The 23,219-nt window shown below is 48.3% G+C and overlaps 1 protein-coding gene across 1 annotated transcript in view; it reads left to right on the top strand.

Annotated features, from left to right (window-relative positions):
* The first annotated feature begins 10,614 nt into the window (after positions 1–10,614).
* Positions 10,615–23,219, top strand: part of LOC140409360 (retinol dehydrogenase 11) — a 150,274-nt gene continuing 137,669 nt past the window's right edge. Inside the window, exon 1 of the mRNA XM_072497796.1 lies at positions 10,615–10,802. Within this exon, the coding sequence (XP_072353897.1) occupies positions 10,625–10,802 (178 nt within the window). The 5' untranslated portion in view covers positions 10,615–10,624. The remainder of the gene's footprint in view (positions 10,803–23,219) is intronic.

Genomic DNA, 23,219 nt, shown 5'->3' with positions numbered 1-23,219 from the left:
CCAGCAACACGGCTGTCACCACCAGTAACAGTGCTGTCACCACCAGTAATGCTGCTGACACCATCAGTAATACTGCTGTCACCATCAGTAACACTGCTGTCACCACCAGCAACATGGCTGTCACCACCAGTAATGCTGCTGTCACCACCAGTAATGCTGCTGTCACCACCAGTAATGCTGCTGTCACCACCAGTAATGCTGCTGTCACCATCAGTAACACTGTTGTCACCACCAGTAATACTGCTGTCACCACCAGTAATACTGCTGTCACCACCAGTAATGCTGCTGTCACCATCAGTAACACTGCTGTCATCACCAGTAATGCTGCTGCCACCACCAGTAATGCTGCTGTCACCATCAGTAACACTGCTGTCACCACCAGTAATACTGCTGTCACCATCAGTAACACTGCTGTACACATCAGTAATGCTGCTGTCACCATCAGTAATGCTGCTGTCACCATCAGTAACACTGCTGTCACCACCAGTAATACTGCTGTCACCACCAGTAACTCTGCTGTCACCACCAGTAATACTGCTGTCACCACCAGTAATACTGCTGTCACCATCAGTAACACTGCTGTCATCACCAGTAATGCTGCTGTCACCACCAGTAACATGGCTGTCACCACCAGTAATACTGCTGTCACCATCAGTAACACTGCAGTCACCATCAGTAATGCTGCTGTCACCATCAGTAACACGGCTGTCACCACCAGTAACACTGCTGTCACCACCAGTAATACTGCTGTCACCATCAGTAACACGGCTGTCACCACCAGTAACAGTGCTGTCACCACCAGTAATGCTACTGTCACCATCAGTAACACTGCTGTCACCATCAGTAACGCTGCTGTCACCACCAGTAATACTGCTGTCACCAGCAGTAATGCTGCTGTCACCACCAGTAATGCCGCTGCCACCACCAGTAATGCTGCTGTCACCACCAGTAATGCTGCTGTCACCACCAGTAACACTGCTGTCACCACCAGTAATACTGCTGTCACCATCAGTAACACGGCTGTCACCATCAGTAACACTGCTGTCACCATCAGTAATGCTGCTGTCACCATCAGTAACACGGCTGTCACCACCAGTAACACTGCTGTCACCACCAGTAATACTGCTGTCACCATCAGTAACACGGCTGTCACCACCAGTAACAGTGCTGTCACCACCAGTAATGCTACTGTCACCACCAGTAATGCTGCTGTCACCATCAGTAACACTGCTGTCACCACCAGTAATACTGCTGTCACCACCAGTAATGCTGCTGTCACCACCAGTAATACTGCTGTCACCACCAGTAATGCTGCTGTCCTCACCAGTAATGCTGCTGTCACCACCAGTAACACTGCTGTCACCACCAGTAATACTGCTGTGACCACCAGTAATGCTGCTGTCACCACCAGTAACACTGCTGTCACCACCAGTAATACTGCTGTCACCACCAGTAACACTGCTGTCACCACCAGTAATACTGCTGTCACCATCAGTAACACTGCTGTCAGCACCAGTAACACTGCTGTCACCACCAGTATTACTGCTGTCACCATCAGTAATGCTGCTGTCACCACCAGTAATACTGCTGTCACCATCAGTAATGCTGCTGTCACCACCAGTAATACTGCTGTCACCACCAGTATTACTGCTGTCACCATCAGTAACACTGCTGTCACCATCAGTAATACTGCTGTCACCACCAGTAATGCTGCTGTCACTACCACTAACACTGCTGTCACCACCAGTAATGCTGCTGTCACCACCAGTATTACTGCTGTCACCATCAGTAACACTGCTGTCACCATCAGTAACACTGCTGTCACCACCAGTAATGCTGCTGTCACCACCAGTAACACTGCTGTCACCACCAGTAATACTGCTGTCACCATCAGTAACACTGCTGTCATCACCAGTAATGCTGCTGTCACCACCAGTAACATGGCTGTCACCACCAGTAATACTGCTGTCACCATCAGTAATACTGCTGTCACCATCAGTAATACTGCTGTCACCACCAGTGATGCTGCTGTCACCACCAGTAACCCTGCTGTCACCACCAGTAATACTGCTGTCACCATCAGTAACACTGCTGTCACCACCAGTAACTCTGCAGTCACCATCAGTAACACTGCTGTCACCACCAGTAATACTGCTGTCACCACCAGTAATACTGCTGTCACCACCAGTAATACTGCTGTCACCATCAGTATCACTGCTGTCACCACCAGTGATGCTGCTGTCACCATCAGTAACACTGCTGTCACCACCAGTATTACTGCTGTCACCACCAGTAACACTGCTGTCACCACCAGCAATACTGCTGTCACCACCAGTAATACTGCTGTCACCATCAGTAATGCTGCTGTCACCATCAGTAACACTGCTGTCACCACCAGTAATGCTACTGTCACTATCAGTAACACTGCTGTCACCATCAGTAACATGGCTGTCATCACCAGTAATGCTGCTGTCACCACCAGTAACACTGCTGTCACCATCAGTAACACTGCTGTCACCACCAGTAACACTGCTGTCACCACCAGTAATGCTGCTGTCACCACCAGTAATGCTGCTGTCACCATCAGTAACACTGCTGTCATCACCAGTAATACTGCTGTCACCACCAGTAACTCTGCTGTCACCACCAGTAATACTGCTGTCACCACCAGTAATACTGCTGTCACCATCAGTAATAATGCTGTCACCACCAGTAACACTGCTGTCACCACCAGTAATACTGCTGTCACCATCAGTAATGCTGCTGTCACCACCAGTAGTACTGCTGTCACCACCAGTATTACTGCTGTCACCATCAGTAATGCTGCTGTCACCACCAGTAATACTGCTGTCACCATCAGTAATGCTGCTGTCACCACCAGTAACACTGCTGTCACCATCAGTAATACTGCTGTCACCACCAGTAATGCTGCTGTCACTACCACTAACACTGCTGTCACCACCAGTAATGCTGCTGTCACCATCAGTAACACTGCTGTGACCACCAGTAATGCTGCTGTCACCACCAGTAACACTGCTGTCACCACCAGTAACACTGCTGTCACCACCAGTAATACTGCTGTCACCATCAGTAACACTGCTGTCATCACCAGTAATGCTGCTGTCACCACCAGTAATACTGCTGTCACCACCAGTAATACTGCTGTCACCACCAGTAATACTGCTGTCACCATCAGTAACACTGCTGTCATCACCAGTAATGCTGCTGTCACCACCAGTAACATGGTTGTCACCACCAGTAATACTGCTGTCACCATCAGTAATACTGCTGTCACCACCAGTAATACTGCTGTCACCACCAGTAATGCTGCTGTCAGCACCAGTAATACTGCTGTCACCATCAGTGACATGGCTGTCACCACCAGTAATATTGCTGTCACCATCAGTAATAATGCTGTCACCACCAGTAACACAGCTGTCACCACCAGTAACAGTGCTGTCACCACCAGTAATGCTGCTGTCACCATCAGTAACACTGCTGTCACCACCAGTAATGCTGCTGTCACCACCAGTAATGCTGCTGTCACCATCAGTAACACTGCTGTCACCACCAGTAATACTGCTGTCACCATCAGTAACACTACTGTCACCATCAGTAATGCTGCTGTCACCATCAGTAACACGGCTGTCACCACCAGTAACACTGCTGTCACCACCAGTAATACTGCTGTCACCATCAGTAACACGGCTGTCACCACCAGTAACAGTGCTGTCACCACCAGTAATGCTACTGTCACCATCAGTAACACTGCTGTCACCATCAGTAACACTGCTGTCACCACCAGTAATACTGCTGTCACCACCAGTAATGCTGCTGTCACCACCAGTAATGCCGCTGCCACCACCAGTAATGCCGCTGTCACCACCAGTAATACTGCTGTCACCACCAGTAATGCTGCTGTCACCATCAGTAACACTGCTGTCAGCACCAGTAATACAGCTGTCACCACCAGTAATGCTGCTGTCACCACCAGTAATACTGCTGTCACCACCAGTAATGCTGCTGTCATCACCAGTAATGCTGCTGTCACCACCAGTAACACTGCTGTCACTACCAGTAATACTGCTGTGACCACCAGTAATGCTGCTGTCACCACCAGTAACACTGCTGTCACCACCAGTAATACTGCTGTCACCACCAGTAACACTGCTGTCACCACCAGTAATACTGCTGTCACCATCAGTAACACTGCTGTCAGCACCAGTAACACTGCTGTCACCACCAGTAATACTGCTGTCACCATCAGTAACACGGCTGTCACCACCAGTAACACTGCTGTCACCACCAGTAACACTGCTGTCACCATCAGTAACACTGCTGTCACCACCAGTAATACTGCTGTCAGCACCAGTAATACTGCTGTCACCATCAGTAACACGGCTGTCACCACCAGTAACACTGCTGTCACCACCAGTAATACTGCTGTCACCATCAGTAACACGGCTGTCACCACCAGTAACAGTGCTGTCACCACCAGTAATGCTACTGTCACCATCAGTAACACTGCTGTCACCATCAGTAACACTGCTGTCACCACCAGTAATACTGCTGTCACCACCAGTAATGCTGCTGTCACCACCAGTAATGCCGCTGCCACCACCAGTAATGCTGCTGTCACCACCAGTAATACTGCTGTCACCACCAGTAATGCTGCTGTCACCATCAGTAACACTGCTGTCACCACCAGTAATACTGCTGTCACCACCAGTAATGCTGCTGTCACCACCAGTAATACTGCTGTCACCACCAGTAATGCTGCTGTCATCACCAGTAATGCTGCTGTCACCACCAGTAACACTGCTGTCACCACCAGTAATGCTGCTGTCACCACCAGTAACAGTGCTGTCACCACCAGTAATACTGCTGTCACCACCAGTAACACTGCTGTCACCACCAGTAATACTGCTGTCACCATCAGTAACGCTGCTGTCAGCACCAGTAACACTGCTGTCACCACCAGTAACTCTGCTGTCACCACCAGTAATACTTCTGTCACCACCGGTAATACTGCTGTCACCACCAGTAATAATGCTGTCAGCACCAGTAACACGGCTGTCACCACCAGTAATGCTGCTGTCACCACCAGTAATAATGCTGTCAGCACCAGTAACTCTGCTGTCACCACCAGTAATGCTGCTGTCACCACCAGTAATACTGCTGTCACCACCAGTAATGCCGCTGCCACCACCAGTAATGCTGCTGTCACCACCAGTAATACTCCTGTCACCACCAGTAACTCTGCTGTCGCCACCAGTAATAGAATCATAGAATCATACAATTTACAGTGCAGAAGGAGGGCATTCGGCCCATCGAATCTGCACCGGCTCTTGGAAAGCGCACCCTACCCAAGGTCAACACCTCCACCCTATTCCCCGTAACCCATTAACCCCACCCAACACTAAGGGCAATTTTGGACACGAAGGGCAATTTAGCGTGGCCAATCCACCTAACCTGCACATCTTTGGACTGTGGGAGGAAACCGGAGCACCCGGAGGAAACCCACGCAGACACGGGGAGGACGTGCAGACTCCGCACAGACAGTGACCCAGTGGGGAATCGAACCTGGGACCCTGGAGCTGTGAAGCAAGTGTGCTAACCACTGTGCTACCGTGCTGCCGTACTGCTGTCACCACCAGTAACTCTGCAGTCACCACCAGTAATACTGCTGTCACCATCAGTAACACTGCTGTCACCATCAGTAACAATGCTGTCACCATCAGTAACACTGCTGTCACCATCAGTAATGCTGCTGTCAGCACCAGTAACACGGCAGCCACCATCAGTAACACGGCTGTCACCACCAGTAACTCTGCAGTCACCACCAGTAATACTGCTGTCACCACCAGTAACACTGCAGTCACCACCAGTAACTCTGCAGTCACCATCAGTAACACTGCTGTCACCACCAGTAATACTGCTGTCCCCACCAGTAATACTGTTGTCCCCACCAGTAATACTGCTGTGACCACCAGTAATACTGCTGTCATCATCAGTGATGCTGCTGTCATCACCAGTAACACTGCTGTCACCACCAGTAATACTGCTGTCACCATCAGTAATGCTGCTGTCACCACCAGTAATGCTACTGTCACCATCAGTAACACTGCTGTCACCACCATTCATACTGCTGTCACCATCAGTAATGCTGCTGTCACCATCAGTAACACTGCTGTCACCACCAGGAATGCTACTGTCACCATCAGTAATGCTGCTGTCATCACCAGTAATGCTGCTGTCACCACTGGTAATACTGCTGTCACCATCAGTAACACTGCTGTCACCATCAGTAACACTGCTGTCACCACCAGTAATGCTGCTGTCACCATCAGTAATGCTGCTGTCATCACCAGTAATGCTGCTGTCACCACTGGTAATACTGCTGTCACCATCAGTAACACTGCTGTCACCACCAGTAATGCTGCTGTCACCATCAGTAACACTGCTGTCACCACCGGTAATACTGCTGTCACCATCAGTAACACTGCTGTCACCACCGGTAATACTGCTGTCACCATCAGTAACACTGCTGTCATCACCAGTAATGCTGCTGTCACCATCAGTAACACTGCTGTCACCACCAGTAATACTGCTGTCACCACTGGTAATACTGCTGTCACCATCAGTAATACTGCTGTCATCACCAGTAATGCTGCTGTCACCACCAGTAACATGGCTGTCACCATCAGTAACACTGCTGTCACCACCAGTAATGCTGCTGTCACCACCGGTAATACTGCTGTCACCATCAGTAATACTGCTGTCATCACCAGTAATGCTGCTGTCACCACCAGTAACACGGCTGTCACCATCAGTAATACTGCTGTCACCATCAGTAACATGGCTGTCACCACCAGTAATATTGCTGTCACCATCAGTAATACTGCTGTCACCACCAGCAACACGGCTGTCACCACCAGTAACAGTGCTGTCACCACCAGTAATGCTGCTGACACCATCAGTAATACTGCTGTCACCATCAGTAACACTGCTGTCACCACCAGCAACATGGCTGTCACCACCAGTAATGCTGCTGTCACCACCAGTAATGCTGCTGTCACCACCAGTAATGCTGCTGTCACCACCAGTAATGCTGCTGTCACCACCAGTAATGCTGCTGTCACCACCAGTAATGCTGCTGTCACCATCAGTAACACTGTTGTCACCACCAGTAATACTGCTGTCACCACCAGTAATACTGCTGTCACCACCAGTAATGCTGCTGTCACCATCAGTAACACTGCTGTCATCACCAGTAATGCTGCTGTCACCACCAGTAATGCTGCTGTCACCATCAGTAACACTGCTGTCACCACCAGTAATACTGCTGTCACCATCAGTAACACTGCTGTACACATCAGTAATGCTGCTGTCACCATCAGTAATGCTGCTGTCACCATCAGTAACACTGCTGTCACCACCAGTAATACTGCTGTCACCACCAGTAACTCTGCTGTCACCACCAGTAATGCTGCTGTCACCATCAGTAACACGGCTGTCACCACCAGTAACACGGCTGTCACCACCAGTAACACTGCTGTCACCACCAGTAATACTGCTGTCACCATCAGTAACACGGCTGTCACCACCAGTAACAGTGCTGTCACCATCAGTAACACTGCTGTCACCACCAGTAATGCTGCTGTCACCATCAGTAACACTGCTGTCACCACCAGTAATACTGCTGTCACCACCAGTAACAGTGCTGTCACCATCAGTAACACTGCTGTCACCACCAGTAATACTGCTGTCACCACCAGTAATACTGCTGTCACCACCAGTAACGCTGCTGTCACCATCAGTAATGCTGCTGTCACCATCAGTAACACTGCTGTCACCACCAGTAATGCTGCTGTCACCATCAGTAATGCTGCTGTCACCATCAGTAACACTGCTGTCACCACCAGTAATGCTGCTGTCACCACCAGTAACACTGCTGTCACCACCAGTAATACTGCTGTCACCATCAGTAATGCTGCTGTCACCACCAGTAACACTGCTGTCACCACCAGTAATACTGCTGTCACCACCAGTAATGCTGCTGTCACCATCAGTAACACTGCTGTCATCACCAGTAATGCTGCTGTCACCACCAGTAATACTGCTGTCACCATCAGTAACACTGCTGTCACCATCAGTAACACTGCTGTCACCACCAGTAATGCTGCTGTCACCATCAGTAATGCTGCTGTCATCACCAGTAATGCTGCTGTCACCACTGGTAATACTGCTGTCACCATCAGTAACACTGCTGTCACCACCAGTAATGCTGCTGTCACCATCAGTAACACTGCTGTCACCACCGGTAATACTGCTGTCACCATCAGTAACACTTCTGTCACCACCGGTAATACTGCTGTCACCATCAGTAACACTGCTGTCATCACCAGTAATGCTGCTGTCACCATCAGTAACACTGCTGTCACCACCAGTAATACTGCTGTCACCACTGGTAATACTGCTGTCACCATCAGTAATACTGCTGTCATCACCAGTAATGCTGCTGTCACCACCAGTAACATGGCTGTCACCATCAGTAACACTGCTGTCACCACCAGTAATGCTGCTGTCACCACCGGTAATACTGCTGTCACCATCAGTAATACTGCTGTCATCACCAGTAATGCTGCTGTCACCACCAGTAACACGGCTGTCACCATCAGTAATACTGCTGTCACCATCAGTAACATGGCTGTCACCACCAGTAATATTGCTGTCACCATCAGTAATACTGCTGTCACCACCAGCAACACGGCTGTCACCACCAGTAACAGTGCTGTCACCACCAGTAATGCTGCTGACACCATCAGTAATACTGCTGTCACCATCAGTAACACTGCTGTCACCACCAGCAACATGGCTGTCACCACCAGTAATGCTGCTGTCACCACCAGTAATGCTGCTGTCACCACCAGTAATGCTGCTGTCACCATCAGTAACACTGTTGTCACCACCAGTAATACTGCTGTCACCACCAGTAATACTGCTGTCACCACCAGTAATGCTGCTGTCACCATCAGTAACACTGCTGTCATCACCAGTAATGCTGCTGCCACCACCAGTAATGCTGCTGTCACCATCAGTAACACTGCTGTCACCACCAGTAATACTGCTGTCACCATCAGTAACACTGCTGTACACATCAGTAATGCTGCTGTCACCATCAGTAATGCTGCTGTCACCATCAGTAACACTGCTGTCACCACCAGTAATACTGCTGTCACCACCAGTAACTCTGCTGTCACCACCAGGAATGCTGCTGTCACCATCAGTAACACGGCTGTCACCACCAGTAACACTGCTGTCACCACCAGTAATACTGCTGTCACCATCAGTAACACGGCTGTCACCACCAGTAACAGTGCTGTCACCATCAGTAACACTGCTGTCACCACCAGTAATGCTGCTGTCACCATCAGTAACACTGCTGTCACCACCAGTAATACTGCTGTCACCACCAGTAACAGTGCTGTCACCATCAGTAACACTGCTGTCACCACCAGTAATACTGCTGTCACCACCAGTAATACTGCTGTCACCACCAGTAACGCTGCTGTCACCATCAGTAATGCTGCTGTCACCATCAGTAACACTGCTGTCACCACCAGTAATGCTGCTGTCACCATCAGTAATGCTGCTGTCACCATCAGTAACACTGCTGTCACCACCAGTAATGCTGCTGTCACCACCAGTAACACTGCTGTCACCACCAGTAATACTGCTGTCACCATCAGTAATGCTGCTGTCACCACCAGTAACACTGCTGTCACCACCAGTAACACTGCTGTCACCACCAGTAATATTGCTGTCACCACCAGTAATACTGCTGTCACCACCAGTAATGCTGCTGTCACCATCAGTAACACTGCTGTCATCACCAGTAATGCTGCTGTCACCATCAGTGACACGGCTGTCACCATCAGTAATCCTTCGTAATGTGAAGGTGCCCAGAACTGCTCACAGTAATCCAAGTGGAGTCCAACCAGGGTTTTGCGTATCTGCAGCATCACCCCTGTGTATTTATAGTCCATTCATCTTGAGATAGGGTCTGGTTTAGCACACTGGGCTAAATAGCGCGGGATCAGTTCCCGTAACGGCCGCTCCAAACAGGCGCCAGTATTTGGCGACCATGAGCTTTCCACAGTACCCTTATTGAAGCCTATTTGTGACAATAAATTATAAAGACTAGCATTCTATTCGCCTTTTTCTGCACTTGTTTGTGGCATTTTAAGGACTGTGCACCTGAACCCCCAAATCTCTTTGGACATCCACTGTACCTGGCCTCTTTGCATTTAGAAAGTACCCTGTTCAATCCATTTTTGGTCCAAAATGGATAACCTCACACTGAGACTGAATTCCACCTGCCACAAATCTGCCCATTTGCCGAGTCTGACGCTCACTTCAGCGTGTGTTCCCACAGGGAGGTTCTGGATTATTTCCAATTCTCTGAAGTTGCTACTTTACCTAAAAGTTTCATTGCCGTTCATGACGTCCACCTCGGGCTCCAGAATTTGTTTTCAAATAGCAAGTTAATTGCTAAGCGTTGAGTAAACATTGCATTCTGGGCAATGGGTTAGACTCTGCACTGTGAGGCTCAGCTGCATTCATGGAGCTGCCTCTGCTCTTCGCCCAGCTCCTGTCGCCCGCCGCGCACCCTGTCTGGTTCACAGTTTCCTTCGTCCTGTTTTTCATTGTCAGGTTGCAACGGAGAGGATGGTGGAGGCCCAGTGATTGCCCAGTGGATCTCAATGGCAAAACGGCCATTGTCACTGGTGCTAATACAGGTAAGAGTTTATATCACCTTTGCTCATCGGCTCAATCCTGACTCCTCAGCACTGGCTTTCCGTGTGAAGGGTGTGCTGCATTGACAGAGGTGCTGTCCTGCAGGTCAAATATTAAACCAAAGCCCCAATGCTGGTTCAGACCTTGTCTCTTTCTCTCGTTGCATATCTGTATCGTGTCAGGAATGTCACGCCGATGATATCTGCGAGGGTATCTCAACTTGAATCACCAGATTATGGGGCTGCATAGTGTTTTTGTAATGATGTGCGGAGAATAATAATCCAGTCATCGCGCAGCAATTATTATTTTTTAAAAAATATATTTTATTGAAATTCTTTTCCCTGAGCAACATTTTTCCCGCTTACAAAACAAGCGAAACGATAACAGTAACAAAACAGAAATTTTTAAACTTTTTAACAATAATAATAATAGTAGTAATAATATACAAGTAACAAAACCTCGTACTCTATTGACCTATACTCAACTGCCTCCCCCCCTCCCCCACCCCCCCCCCCCCCCCCTGGGTTGCTGCTGCTGGTCATCCGTCTTCCCTCTAACGTTCCCCTAGGTAGTCGAGAAATGGCTGCCACCGCCTGGTGAACCCTTGAGCCGATCCTCTCAGGGCAAACTTTATCTGCTCCAGTTTAATGAACCCCGCCATATTGTTTACCCAGGCCTCCAGTCCGGGGGGTTTCGCCTCCTTCCACATGAGTAGGATCCTGCGCCGGGCTACGAGGGACGCAAAGGCCACGACATCGGCCTTTTTCGCCTCCTGCACTCCCGGCTCGTCCGCAACTCCAAATAGAGCTAACCCCCAGCCTGGTGTGACCCGGGCCTTCACCACCTGCGAAATCACTCCCGTCACTCCCTTCCAATACCCTTCCAGTGCCGGGCACGCCCAAAACATATGTGCGTGGTTTGCCGGGCTCCCGCCACACCTCCCACATTTGTCCTCCACTCCAAAGAACCTGCTCAATCTTGCTCCCGTTATGTGTGCTCTATGTAGCACCTTAAATTGAATCAGGCTAAGCCTGGCGCATGAGGAAGAGGAATTTACCCTGCTTAGGGCATCAGCCCACATACCCTCCTCTATCTCCTCCCCTAATTCTTCTTCCCACTTTCTTTTTAGTTCGCCCACCGACTCCTCCCCCTCTTCCCTCATCTCTCTATAAATCTCTGACACCTTGCCCTCTCCGACCCACACCCCTGAAAGCACCCTGTCCTGTATCCCCTGTGTCGGGAGCCGCGGAAATTCCCTCACCTGTTGTCTAGTAAATGCCCTCACCTGCATATATCTCAAGAAATTCCCACGGGGTAACTTATACTTTTCCTCCAGTGCTCCCAAGCTCGCAAAAGTCCCATCTATGAATAAATCTCCCACCTTCCTAATTCCCAACTGGTACCAGCTCTGAAATCCTCCATCCATTCTTCCTGGGGCGAACCTATGGTTGTTCCTGATAGGGGACCCCACCAAGGCTCCCCGCACCCCTCTCTGTCGCCTCCACTGTCCCCATATGTTCAGTGTTGCCGCCACCACCGGGTTCGTGGTGTACCTTTTCGGTGAGAACGGTAGCGGCGCCGTCACCAGCGCCTCTAGACTCGTCCCTTTACAGGACCTTCTCTCCAGCCTTTTCCACGCCGTTCCCTCACCCTCCATCATCCATCTACGTATCATTGCCACATTGGCGGCCCAATAATAATCTCCCAAATTCGGTAGTGCCAGTCCTCCTCTGTCCCTACTGCGCTGCAGGAACCCCCTCCTTACTCTCGGAACTTTCCCTGCCCACACAAAGCTCGTAATGCTCCTATCTATTTTATTAAAAAAGGTCCTGGTGATTAAAATAGGGAGACATTGAAATACAAATAAGAACCTCGGGAGGACCATCATCTTAATTGCCTGCACCCTGCCCGCCAGCGATAAAGGCTGCATGTCCCACCTCTTAAAGTCCTCCTCCATTTGTTCTACCAACCGTGTCAGATTAAGTCTGTGCAAGGTTCCCCAGCTCCTAGCGATCTGAATCCCCAAGTATCGGAAGTTTCTTTCCACTTTCCTTAGAGGTAAGCCTTCTATCTCTCTACTCTGGTCCCCTGGATGTATCACATATAATTCACTCTTCCCCATGTTTAACCTATACCCCGAAAATTCCCCGAACCTCCTCAAGATTCGCATAACCTCTATCATCCCCCCCGCTGGGTCCGATACGTATAGCAATAGGTCATCCGCGTATAACGAGACTCGGTGTTCTTCTCCCCCTCTAGTCACCCCTCTCCATTTCCTGGAGTCTCTCAGCGCCATGGCCAGAGGTTCAATTGCCAGCGCAAACAACAATGGAGACAGCAGGCATCCCTGTCTTGTTCCCCTATATAATCGGAAATACTCCGATCTATGTCGACCTGTAACTACGCTTGCCGTTGGTGCCCCATAAAGTAGTCTAACCCAGCGAATAAATCCGTTCCCAAACCCAAACCTCCTTAACACTTCCCATAAATACTCCCACTCCACCCTATCAAATGCCTTCTCTGCGTCCATTGCCGCCACTATCTCTGCCTCCCCCTCCACTGAGGGCATCATTATCACCCCTAATAACCGTCGCATGTTAACATTCAATTGTCTCCCTTTTACGAACCCTGTCTGGTCTTTGTGCACCACCCCTGGGACACAGTCCTCTATCCTCGATGCCAGCACCTTTGCTAGCAGTTTGGCGTCCACGTTCAATAGTGAAATAGGTCTATAGGACCCACACTGCATCGGATCTTTGTCCCTCTTCAAAATTAGCGATATCGTCGCCTCCGACATTGTCGGGGGTAGTGTCCCCCCTTCCCTGGCCTCATTGAACGTCCTCGCCAACAACGGGGCCAACAAGTCCACATATTTTCTGTAGAATTCCACCGGGAACACGTCTGGCCCCGGAGCCTTCCCTGCTTGCATGCTTCCCAGTCCCTTAATAACCTCGTCCACCTCAATCGGCGCCCCCAGGCCTGCCACCGCCTGCTCTTCCACTTTCGGGAACCTCAACTGGTCCAGGAACTGCCGCATCCCCTCCTCTCCCTCTGGGGGCTCAGACCTATACAGTTCTTCATAAAAGGTCTTAAACACCTCATTTATCTTTCCTGCCCTTCGCACGGTGTCTCCCTAAAGGAATCTTTAATTTATAAGGAATCATTGCAGTTTTAAACAATAAAATTGACACTTAAAATACAACAGGCATTTCAAAATAATTATTAAAATTATTATACAATAAAAGTTGAACATATGATCTAGTAATAAATGGTAAAATGATTATCAAAATTGATGTCAAGTCTTTGACATCCTCTGGATTATACACAAAAGCTTGTTGAAAGGGTTAATTTTCTTACAGAGACAAAAGAGGCGTATCGCTTGGAATGATGCCATTCGCATCTTTTAAACTTTTTTTTTGTCACTCAAATGGACTGGGAGTAAAAGTTGGATTGCTGCCAAATTCCCGTTATCAAATTTCTTTGAACAACCTGTTCTTTTGGCTTTTAATCAAAGATTGTTGGTTTTTTTTTTAGTTGCTTAGCCAGTGTTGCTGACCAGAAGCCATACTGGGTGTGTCTTGTTGGTACGTGTTATATGGTTGACCACGAGGTGGAAATGTATTGTAGTGAACATTGTCTCCTTCATTATCATCTCTCGAATCCATCCGTTGTTTTTGATAGCATTTTGCCATCCAGTGTCCTACTCTACCACAGGAAAGACATTGTGGTATTTCCTTACGTGATTTTAATGGAGCAAGGGTACATGTTTGCTCTGGCGCTGGTGGTGAAATTGTAGTTACTGCTGATATTCCTGCAGGTGCTGCAACAGCCGCCGCTGGAGCAGCAGGTAACATGGGCTGGATTTGAGCAATAGGCTGCATTTGAGCAGCTGCAGTGTTAAAAGTTGCCTGATTGTGCAAACCACGATCTATCTGAATGCATCGGTCAATTATGTCTCGGTATGTGCCAGCTGTGGCCCAAGCTGGTAAAACCAAATTCAAGGCAGCAGAAACTCCAGGTTTAACACCGGCTATAAAAGCCGTTTTTAATGGACTTAAAGTGCTTGCATCCCATGTGTCATTTTCCTGGTCGAGTGTCATTCCTGAATATTCCATCCAAGTACGTAAAAATCTTTCCTCAAAATCCTGAATATCTTCATCATTTTTTTGAAAGCAAGCTGTGATCTTAGACCAATTGGTCCTCGGGGGGCGAAATTGTAATAGCCAATTCTTGATTGTTAGCCAACCAGCTTCTAAATTTTGCAAATCGTCTCCAAGGGCAACTTCTACTTCATTTCTAAGGGTTGAACTTATACGAGTACCTAGCATGATAGTCAGAATTTGTACTCCATCAAATGGGTGGAGACTGTAAATGGCTTGTAATCTGTGAATTCCATCCCATGTGGTCTTACCACCCTTTTTAGGGTGTGGAAGACCCTTGGACCATTCGTCAATTTTAGAAGGATCAATTTGTTCATGAACCCATTGGTGGTCAAATATGTTTCTAGTGATAGTTTCACCATCTTCTTCTATTTTTTTGCTTCCAACTCTAACCCGTTTGCGTTTTAAAGGGGCTAGTCGAATTGCTTTAGTATTTTGTATTGTAGGAACACTATCTTCGTCTGATTCATCCGACAGAGAAAATGATTTACGTTTAACAATTGATCTTGGCTGTGCAATTGCCGATTGTGCCACTAGGTGGGTGGCTTGGACTGCTTTCTGAGTTTGTTCAATCTTTTGTACAGAAAGCATGTTTGTCAAAGAATTGCAATGTTCAGTCACGCTGGTTATATTTCTTTCTAAAACACATCTTTCTTTCACTAACTTGCAATTTTCAAGTTCAATTCGCTCAGTTTTTTATTGCAATTGTCGGTATTTTGACTCCACTTCAAAGACTTGATTTTGGAATTCTGTTATTTGAAAAGATAACTGCTGGAGTTCAGAGGTTTTGTTTCGCAAATCTGTTTTAATTTCATCATAATGCTCAAGTTTGGATTTTGCATCTTGCAATTCTTCAACAACTGCAATTAGTTGCTTTTTAGTGGACCTATACTCATCATCGCTTCACTCAGTAGTTAATTGCAACTGTTGGTATTTTGACTCCACTTTAAAAACTTGGATTTGAAATTGCTGGAGTTCAGAGGTTTTGTTTTGCAAATCTGTTCTAATTTCATCATAATGCTCAAGTTTGGATTTTGCATCTTGCAAATCTGTTTCAAGTTTGGATTTTGCATCTTGCAATTCTGTTTTAATTTCATCATAATGCTCAAGTTTGGATTTTGCATCTTGCAAATCTGTTTCAAGTTTGGATTTTGCATCTTGCAATTCTTCAACAACTGCAATTAGTTGCCTTTTAGTAGACCTATACTCATCATCACTTCGCTCAGTATTTAATTGTAACTGTTGGTATTTTGACTCCACTTAAAAAACTTGATTTTGAAATTCTCCGATTTGAACATTTAACTGCTGGAGTTCAGAGGTTTTATTTTGCAAATCTGTTCTAATTTCATCATAATGCTCAAGTTTGGATTTTGCATCTTGCAAATCTTCAAGAACTGCACTTAGTTGGTCTTTAGTGGACTGAAGCTGATGATCACTTTTATTTTTAACAATGATCTCTTGCTGACTGTGTATCTGTCCCGTAATTACCAGGGACCATTTTACACGTTCTGCACCGTGTAATCGTGTGCATTTTCCCCATGCTCTCTTGATATTATTGAAGGACCACAGTCCTCTGGGGATATCATACTTTGATTCAATTTTTTGTGAGGTTTCACATAGGTTAAAATGTCTACGAGTGAAAGATCTACAATCCCCCAACATATCTTCAACAGAAACATCTGGTATTCCAGCACACCCCTTGGATGTAGTGGGGAGTAATTTTCTGTCTGCTGAAGGCTCTGAATCTACACTTTGAATTGGATCAGCCATAACTTTTCTTGATCGCTGACTGCCGTTTTATTTTAGTTACTGCAGTGACTAATCTTCCAGTCACGTCTGATAGTCTGACCGACTGGCACTTGATTTATTTAACACAGTTTATAAAAAAAAAAAATGTTCTTTTCAAGGGTCGAAGTACTGATTGATGCGGCTTTAAGACTTTTAATGGGTGAAAAAGATATTTCTTACCCTAGTCTAGCCATGGGTTCCGGCTGTCTTCTGGGCCTCCTTCGATTATCTCCGAAGCTTCCCGAAGGTTCCCGACCTCCTCCGATTATCTCCGAAGCTTTCCGTCGTCACCTGGGCCTCCGAAGGTCGTCCTCAGTACTCCCCCCTTCTGCCTGACTACGCCAATTAAGGGAATCTTTAATTTATAAGGATCTTAACCTGTCGAACTACGCCAAGTTTGGGGGAAACTTAGTTGATGAATCAAGTCCTGGCGCAATACGACAAGTTGTAAGATTTGTAATATTTGTAGACTGTGTTAAGTTGTTCGATTCCTTATATTATTCGACTGTGTAAAGTTGAAGGAATTTATATCATCTCTGCTATTCGGTTATCAGTAGCACTTTGCGAATACTGGAACTCAGCAGAAGTTTCAGTTAAAACTTCTCAGGTGCCAAAAAGAATTGTTTTATTTGTAGTCGCTTGATTACAATTTGAAAGTCATTTAAAAGGCAATTCGTAGACAATTCGAAGCTTTCAGAGAATTACAGACATTATCTTTCTTTGCTTAGGCAGACAGCTCGAAAGTAACTTTTAAAAGGTCAAAGTCTGGCAATGAAACATGAAGAGAGAGAGAAAGCTAATCTTCAGCTAAACTCAAACTCAAAGTCAAAAGTGGACTAACATCACTGACACAGACTGTTAGACTGACAGAACCCCAAAAGACATCTCTAAAATGGAGACTAGAATCAAAGGCTAAAAACACTAAACTAACAGAAAGACAACACAGCACAACACACCCCCAAAGACAATACACCACAGACAACACACGAAAAACTAAACCGAACCTACAAAGACAATACTCACAAAGACAACAAAACCCAAAATGGCGGGGGAAACTTTTTAGTTATACACTTTCATATCTGTCTTAAGTCATCTAATCACACCCCAATATAATCCTAATTGGTTTGGGTTAGACTCAAACACATTTGATTTGATGGCAAGCCGTCCATCTTCAATGTGCAACATCAGCTTTTCTGACCTAGCTGTTATCTGCATTGTGAACAATGGTGCCTTCATGTTGCTGTGTATTCAGTCCCTGTCCTTGACAATTAGCACAAGCAGTGTCAAATTATCTTGAAAATATGCATTTGCCAGAACAACGGACTTCAGTAAAAGTGAATTATGCTGTATAAATGGGTATTTAAAACTGGGGCTCAACATTTATGCTTAAACAGTTATCTTTTACCTATTCTAGTTGTATTTGAAATACTTGGCTTCTACACTCCCCTTTCATCCCTAATTCCTCCTATCTCCCTCGCTGCTGCCCTCTTTCGCAGTTGGTGCGCCAACAGGCGACTCGCCTTTTCCCCATATTCATACCTCCTCCCCTGTGCCTTCCTCCACAGTACCTCCGCCTTTCTGGTGGTCAGAAGGTCAAACTCGGTCTGGAGTCGTCTCCTCTCCCTGTACAGCTCCTCCTCCGGGGTCTCTGCAAATTCCCTGTCCACCCTTAAAATCTCCCCCAGTAATCTATCCCTTTCCTTGGCCTCTGTTTTCCTTTTGTGGGCCCCAATAGAAATCAGCTCTCCTCTGACCACCGCTTTTAGTGCTTCCCAGACCACTCCCACAGGGACCTCGCCGTCATCATTGACCTCCAGGTATCTCTCGATACGCCCCCGCACTCTTGCACACACTCCCTCATCCGCCATCAGTCCCACATCTAATCGCCAGAGTGTTCTCTGCTCCCTTTCCTCTCCTAATTCCAGATCCGAAACCGCTATGGCTGAGTATTCAGCTTCTTCCACCCTAGAGATCAACGACCTTCCTAGAACAAAAAAATCTATCCGGGAGTACACTTTATGGACGTGGGAGAAGAAGGAATACTCCCTAGCCCTGGGTCTAAGAAATCGCCATGGATCCACTCCCCCCATTTGGTCCATAAACCCCTTAAGTACCTTGGCCGCTGCCGGCCTTCTTCCAGTCCTTGAGCTGGATCTATCTAGCCCCGGGCCCAGCACCGTATTGAAGTCCCCTCCTAAAATAAAATTTCCTGCCTCCAGGTCCGGAATACGCCCCAGCATCCGTCTCATGAACCCCGCATCGTCCCAATTTGGGGCATACACATTAACCAACACGACCTCCATTCCCTCCAGCCTACCACTCACCATTACATATCTACCTCCGCTATCTGCTACGATGTTCTTTGCTTCAAATGCTACCCATTTCCCCACCAAAATGGCCACCCCTCTGTTCTTTGCGTCCAGTCCTGAGTGGAACACCTGTCCCACCCATCCTTTCCTTAGCCTAACTTGGTCCGCCACCTTTAGGTGCGTCTCTTGGAGCATAACCACGTCTGCCCTTAGTCCTTTCAAATGCGCGAGCGCTCGGGCCCTTTTTATCGGCCCATTCAGGCCTCTCACGTTCCACGTGATCAGCCTCACTGGGGGGCTACCTGCCCCCCTCCCGTGTCGACTAGCCATTACCTTCTCTAGGCCAGTCCCATATCCCGCCTCCGCGCTCCCGCTCGCTCCCCCAGCGTCGCATTCCGCCCCCGACCACCTTCTCTTTAGCCATTTCCTTTTGGATTTCCGCAGCAGCAACCCAGTTGTCCCCCCCCCCCCCCCCCCCGCCCGCTAGATCCCTATCTAGCTTGATTGCTCTCCCCGTATCACTTCCGTAAGTCAGCTGACTTCAAGTGACCCCGGCTACTCCTGCTCGCTCCTCGGCCCCCCCGGTGTGAGGGAACTCCCATCCGCCTTGCGCCTGTTTTCCCGCCTTATTCTTTCTGGCGCGGGAACATCCCTTTACCTGTCCCGCCTCTTATGGCGCAGCTCCCTTTCCCCTCCCCCTCTCCTTCCCCATTCTCTGACTATGTCCCGCCTCTCCCCCTCACCGGCGCCCACATTTCCCCAGTGTCCCCCCCTTCCCTGTTTACTTCTCGCTTAACTTTCACCATCCCATTAACAAAAAAAATAATAACAACAATAACAGTTCCCTGCAGCATCAGTCCCTCAGTTCCGGTCCAGTTTCTCTTCATTGATGAAGGACCATGCTTCCTCCGCCGTCTCGAAATAATATTGTCTCTCCTGATGCGTGACCCATAGTCTTGCCGGCTGCAGCATCCCGAACTTCACCTTCCTTTTGTGCAAAACCTTTTTGGCTCGGTTGAAGCTCGCCCTCCTTCTCGCCACCTCCGCACTCCAATCCTGGTATATCCGTACCACCGCATTCTCCCATCTGCTACTCCGCACCTTTTTGGCCCATCTCAGGACCTCTTCTCTGTCCTTAAGGCGGTAGAATCGCACGATTATCGCCCTCGGTGGTTCTCCCGCTTTTGGTCTTCTCGCCGGGATCCGATTTGCCCACTCCACCTCCATGGGGCCCGCAGGGGCCTCAGCACCCATTAGTGAGCTCAGCATCTTACTTGCGTACGCTCCACAGTCCACTCCTTCCACACCCTCCGGGAGACCTAGTATCCGAAGGTTCTTCCTTCGCGCTCCATTTTCAAGGGCCTCAATCCTGTCAGTACACTTTTTATGAAGTGCCTCGTGCGTCTGAGCCTTGACCGCCAGGCCCAGGACCTCGTCCTCAATACCTGACACCTTCTGCTCCACCACGCGAAGTTCCGTCTCCTGGGTCTTTAAAGTCTCCTTAAGCCCCTCAATTGCCTGTAACAACGGGGTCATTACCTCCTTCTTCAGCAGGTCCACGCACCGTCTCACCACCTCGTCCTGCTCAGGCCCCCATGTCACCTGTGGTTTCTCCGCCGCCATTTTGTTTCACTCCCTCTCTCTCTCTCTCTCTGATCTTCTGGCTGCAGATTCTTCGGGCTGCAGCCGCCGCCGCCGGTTTTTCCCTCCGTCTTTCGGGGGGGACTCCCTTCCCTCGCGCCTCGCACCGGGTTTTACGGCCGTCCAAGTCCCGGTTGGGGCTCTTAAAAGAGCCCGAAGTTCCGTCGGAGCTGGAGCCGCCGAAACGTGCGGCTCGCTCATCCCTGCCGCAACCGGAAGTCCGTGGTGCAGCAATTATTAAAGACTATTTATTAAATTAAAGAAAAGACAACTGCACACGGACAGGATTACCATACCCTAGGCAATTACTATATCAATTACTAAACACACACACAGTTTATGTAGAATCCTTGTTGCTAAATATGTCTACAATTCCTGAACTCCTGAAGACTTTCCTTTCCCCCAAACAACATCCAAATTAAATAAATCCATAAGTGAAATCCAGTGTATAGTTACCACACAATACAGGGCTGACAATCAAGTCTGGGAAACTTTTTTTTTGTATAAATGCTTTTCACTGGGTTATTCGAACATAGTATTTACTCGGGGCGGGGCTGGGTGGTGCCCCTGCTGTTGCTTGCTTCTCCCGGTCAGTTTTTGCTGTTGTTGTTGTGCGCTTGCCTCCACTTCGGCCGTTCGGCGTTGCTTCCTCCTGGACTGTCTTACTTTCTGCTGCTGTGTTTGTCATGGTCGTTGTCATTTCCTGTGCCCTCCTTCCAGTTTGTGGGTTCCCTCGTCTTTCTCCCCTCTCTGGTTCCCCTCTATTGTTCTTTGCCCCCTGTCCTTCCTTCTTCCCCCCCCCCCCCTCCCTGCCCCCCTCCGCGCCCCCCCCTTCCCTCCCCCCGCTCCCTCCTGGTAACTCACCTTTCTTTTCTATTGTGTTTAGCTACCCCCTCTTGCACTGCTCCCCCCCCTCCCCTCCCCCGGGGTCTTTCCCTCCTTCCTTCTCTTTTCTCATGTTTTGGCTACTTTCCCCTGGCTCTTGGCTACTTGGTTATTTATCAGCCTGTTCGTTGGCCGCAAACAAGCCCCGGAACAATTGGATGAATGGCTCCCGCGTTCTGTGGAAGTGGTCGTCCGACCCTCGGATGGCGAATTTGATTTTCTCCATTTGGAGAGATTCCGAGAGGTCGGACAGCCAGTCTGCAGCTTTGGGTGGTGCTGCTGACCGCCAGGCGAACAGGATTCGACGGCGGGCGATCAGGGAGGCAAAGGCAAGGGCTTCCGCCCTCCTCCCCAGGAATAGATCTGGCTGGTCTGAAACCCTGAAGACTGCCACTTTCGGGCATGGCTCCACCCTCACCCCCACCACCTCGGACATTGCCTCGAAGAAGGCAGTCCAGTACTCCACAAGCCTGGGGCAAGACCAGAACATGTGGGTGTGGTTGGCCGGGCCTCCTTGGCACCGTTCACATCTGTCCTCCACCTCCGGGAAGAACCTACTCATTCGGGTTCTTGTTAAGTGGGCTCTATGTACCACCTTTAGTTACGTCAGGCTGAGCCTTGTGCACGTGGAGGTGGAGTTGAGCCGATGCAGTGCTTCGCTCCAGAGTCCCCACCCTATTTCGAGCCCCAGGTCTGTAGTGATATGTATCACTGTATTTACACAAGGGGTTAATGTACAACTAAGTAACCACTAGAGGGAGCACCAGAGATGTATATAATGGACAGGCAAGAAGTCAGGGGGCACTCTTCACAGGAACAGCAGCTGGTGAGCAGGACACAGACAGGCACCTCAGATGGAATATACAGTATAAGCGCTGGATAGAGAACGAACTCACACAATAAAGCATCTACTGTAACTGTAAGACTACGAGCTTTGTTCAGACACAAGGAATAATACAAGGTCGTCCTCCCATTTCTTCCTCGTAACGTTCAGTACGGTGTCAGCCCTCTCCACCAGTCATTCGTACATGTCGCTACAATTTCCTTTATCAATAATGTTTGCGTCCAGTAATTCGTCTAGTAGTGTCTGTCGTGGTGGTCGTGGATACATCCTTGTCTCCTTCCATAGGAAGTTTTTAAGCTGCAGGTACCTTTGTTTGTTGCCCCTAGCTAGCTGGAATTTCTCCGTCAGTTCGTCCAGTGTTGTGACCCTGCCGTTGGTGTATTGGTCCCTGTCATGTGAGAGTACCTTTAAGACATAGATGTTTAAGCAATGTACCTTTAAGAAAACAGTGATGTCAGAGAGTGGGTGGAGCTGAGGTCAGGACAGCCATTTTGCAGTTTAGTTTTGCAGTTTAAAAAGCAGTTGGTGTGTGTCTGTGTGTTTCCAGAGAGCTGCAAGTTTGAAAAGAGCTTGGGGGGTGTCTGTGTTTGCATTGAGCTGGATCTCTGCCATGAAAGATTGTCTCTGGATCATTTGGGTCATTTAAACTCATAATAGTAAAACCTTTAACCTGATGTGATTCTGTTTAAAGGTGTTAAGTCTCTTGGAAGTTTGAAGGAACATTTTAAGGAATTATTTACTGTTGCAATATTTTCGGAGTTATCTTTGAAGTAAGGGGCGTTAAGAGATCCA

The sequence above is a fragment of the Scyliorhinus torazame genome, chromosome 3 (assembly GCF_047496885.1).
Source record: "Scyliorhinus torazame isolate Kashiwa2021f chromosome 3, sScyTor2.1, whole genome shotgun sequence".
NCBI classification, from domain to species: Eukaryota; Metazoa; Chordata; class Chondrichthyes; order Carcharhiniformes; family Scyliorhinidae; genus Scyliorhinus; species Scyliorhinus torazame.
This window is presented reverse-complemented; position numbering and strand designations above follow the sequence as displayed.